Here is a 3,786-nt window from a genome sequence, read left to right on the forward strand (position 1 = left end):
ATATATATGTGCATATATATATATGTGTGTATATTATATATGTGTATATATGTGTTTGTATATATATGTGTGTATATGTGAATATATATATATCTGTATATATATATATAAACAATTTAAGCACTAGCCCTTAAACTCATTTAATTAAAATTCTTTTTGTCGTATTTTTATTCAAAATAATAAAAATTCTGATATGTTTACCCTTGACATGCTCAAAGCATAATAACTCATGCACAGTTGTTTTTTATTTATAACATTATTCTACCGTATTAATTTTAGGGGTTTTTTTCATTTTCAATTATTATTTTTGAACTCACTTAAATCAATTTATTTACTCCAAGCACACAAAGGATGAAAATAAATCAACGTTTAACTTCGTTATAGCACAGGCAAAATTATATTATTTTATTAGCGCCCTTTAACAGAATAATTTACGTAAACTTAATTTTCTTATGAAAATAGAATCAGGTGGAGGGTCCAGCAGTGCATCAGGTGGTGGATTGAGTGGCAAATCGGGCGAAGGATCGGGCAGTGCATTGGTTAAAGTATCGGGCAAATTGGGTAGAGTATCAAGAAGTGCATCGGGTGAAGGGTCAAGTAGTGAATCGGGTGGAGGGTCAAGTAGTGAATCGGGTGAAGGATCAAGAGATGCATCGGGTAGTGGATCAAGAAGTGAATCAGGTGGAGGGTCAATAAGTGCATCGGGTAGAGGATCAAGTGGTGCATCGGGAAGTGGATCAAGAAGTGAATCGGGTGAAGGATCAAGAGATGCATCGGGTAGTGGATCAAGAAGTGAATCAGGTGGAGGGTCAATAAGTGCATCGGGTGGAGGATCAAGTGGTGCATCGGGAAGTGGATCAAGAAGTGAATCGGGTGAAGGATCAAGAGATGCATCGGGTGAAGTGTCAAGAAGTGAATCGGGTGAAGGATCAAGAGATGCATCAGGTAGTGGATCAAGAAGTGAATCAGGTGGAGGGTCAATAAGTGCATCGGGTGGAGGATCAAGTGGTGCATCGGGAAGTGGATCAAGAAGTGAATCGGGTGAAGGATCAAGAGATGCATCGGGTGAAGGGTCAAGAAGTGAATCGGGTGAAGGATCAAGAGATGCATCAGGTAGTGGATCAAGAGGTGCATCAGGTGGAGTGTTAAGAAGTGAATCCGGTGGTGGACCAAGAAATGCAACAGGTAGTGGATCAAGCGGTGCATCGGGTGGAGGATCAAGAAATGCATCAGGTAGTGGATCAAGAAATGAATCGGGTGAAGGATCAAGAGGTGCATCGGGAAGTGGATCAAGAGATGCATCAGGTGGAGTGTCAAGAAGTGAATCCGGTGGTGGACCAAGAAATGTAACAGGTAGTGGATCAAGCGGTGCGTCGGGTGGAGGATCAAGAAATGCATCAGGTAGTGGATCAAGAAGTGAATCGGGTGAAGGATCAAGAGGTGCATCGGGAAGTGGATCAAGAGGTGCATCAGGTGGAGTGTTAAGAAGTGAATCCGGTGGTGGACCAAGAAATGCAACAGGTAGTGGATCAAGCGGTGCATCGGGTGGAGGATCAAGAAATGCATCAGGTAGTGGATCAAGTGGTGCATCGGGTGGAGGATCAAGAAATGCATCAGGTAGTGGATCAAGAAGTGAATCGGGTGAAGGGTCAAGAAGTGAATCGGGTGAAGGATCAAGAGGTGCATCTGGTAGTGGATCAGGAGGTGCATCGGGTGGTGGATCAAGAGATGCATCAGGTAGTGGATCAAGCAGTGAATCGGGTGAAGGGTCAGGAAGTGAATCGGGTGAAGGATCAAGAGGTGCATCGGGTAGTGGATCAAGCGGTGCATCGGGTGGAGGATCAAGAAATGCATCAGGTAGTGGATCAAGAAGTGAATCGGATGAAGGATCAAGCAGTGCATCGGATGAAGGATCATCAGGTAATGTAATTATATTTTGGGGACCATTAAAGTAAAAATGTTTAACTTAAAAATAATTATTTGTTCCATAGTTTAATTTTACCATAATGCATGCGTGATACAAAACTAAATAGTAACAAAATCTAATCAAATCTGTTGTTGAATATTTTAATTTTATTTCAATTCGTCTGGTTGAGGCTAATTACCATCCAACGCAGATAATATTTTAATAATTAAACTGTTTCGCTTTTTGGTTCATATACACGATTACCGGAATATTAACTTATTAATGTCGAATGATGAACATTATTATTTTTATATTATTATTATTATTATTATTATTGTTATTTATTTTTTTTTCTATTATTATTATTATTATTATTATTATTATTATTATTATTATTATTATTATTATTATTATTATTATTATTAACATTACTATAAGTATTATTACTTCAAAAAAAATCATCTGGTTTTTACATACAAAGAAATCGCGAAATTGTAGTATTATTACTATTTATCATCATTGTTATTATTTGTTCTTTTAATTAACCACTATTGCCAATTTTTGACAAGCCTCTTAAAAATGTTGGAACTATATAGTAATTCATTTCATTCCATTTATTTATTTGACCATCAAAATACATATCCAAAGAAGTAGATAATGTATTTTTGAATAAATTATTTTCTTCAATTGTAGGATATTTCATGAACAGGTATGAGTACATTGGACTCGAATATGAAGGCAAAATACATAACAACGCTTTCGAAGCATCATCCGATGATGGTGAATACACGCCTGAAAGAGCACGTTTAAATGGTGAAACATCTTGGCATAATGACCCGGACGACTCTAACCCGTGGATTAGTGTAGATCTAGGTCAAAGAGAAAATGTCTATGGAATCATAACTCAAGGCGATGGAACTAAAAACGTGGTACGAGATGGATGGGTTACAGCGTTTAGACTGAGATTAAGTAATGATTCCGGATTCTCCGAGTTTGTATTTGCCGTTGATGCGACCGGGAATGAGGTAGGGCTAGACGTATACCTGTGGTTGTTGACATTATATTGACCATAGTCAATTAGGACTCCAATGACTTTAACCGCAACTACACTCTATTAAATGAATTATAAGAGAGTAGAAAAGCAATACTGACATTTCCATTGATTACATTTCCGCTGATTATATATGTGTACGTAAATTCAACACTCTTTCGTTTTCTTCAAGACTTCAAAAGTTCTTTTGTCAGGTTTTTATCAGCTTAAGGAGAGTTAGAATTATTCAGTAAATAGTACTCTACAAACTCTACTCCGTTTCTTATAATCTAATTTTGGTAGATGCAGTGCTCGAACAGTCATATTAATACTCGTCTTTGTGTTAAATATTCCCAGACATTCAGATCTGATGTTACAACACGATATGATCGTAAAATCAACATGTTCCAAAATGGAATAACAGCTCAATATGTGAAACTTCATGTGAGTCAGTGTTCTGATGGTGGATGTTTCTTAAGAATGGAGTTGCTAAAGCGTCGCTCATATGGTAGGTATTGCATTATGATGATGAAATATATTCAAATTGAAGAAAAAACTATTTAAAATAATAATAATATTAATAATAATAATAAAGATTTATAATGCGCACATCTCCATCAATGGTGCTCAAGGCGCAGTGTCAGTTTCACCACAAAATTAAAAAAAATCCACTTCAATTGCCAGAATTTAGAGTGGAATCCGTATACCAATTTTCCAATCGAGGCAGAGTTGCTCCCATATAAGTATGCGCAGATCCAGTGGCATCTGTCTCTTATACACATCTAGATGTGTATAAGAGACAGGTCAAGAAGTGAATCGGGTGAAGGATCAAGAGATGCATCAGGTAGTG

At 37.1% G+C, this 3,786-nt stretch overlaps 1 protein-coding gene across 1 annotated transcript in view; it reads left to right on the forward strand.

Annotated features, from left to right (window-relative positions):
- Nucleotides 1-3,786, forward strand: part of LOC117113899 — a 32,599-nt gene that overhangs the window by 8,233 nt on the left and 20,580 nt on the right. Inside the window, exons 3-5 of the mRNA XM_033257395.1 lie at nucleotides 463-1,920; nucleotides 2,600-2,931; nucleotides 3,294-3,444. Of these exons, the coding sequence (XP_033113286.1) occupies nucleotides 463-1,920; nucleotides 2,600-2,931; nucleotides 3,294-3,444 (1,941 nt within the window). The remainder of the gene's footprint in view (nucleotides 1-462; nucleotides 1,921-2,599; nucleotides 2,932-3,293; nucleotides 3,445-3,786) is intronic.

This window comes from Anneissia japonica, unplaced genomic scaffold (genome assembly GCF_011630105.1).
Source record: "Anneissia japonica isolate Jap-2015-1 unplaced genomic scaffold, ASM1163010v1 scaffold1417_len1240632_cov203, whole genome shotgun sequence".
In the NCBI taxonomy this organism is placed as follows: domain Eukaryota; kingdom Metazoa; phylum Echinodermata; class Crinoidea; order Comatulida; family Comatulidae; genus Anneissia; species Anneissia japonica.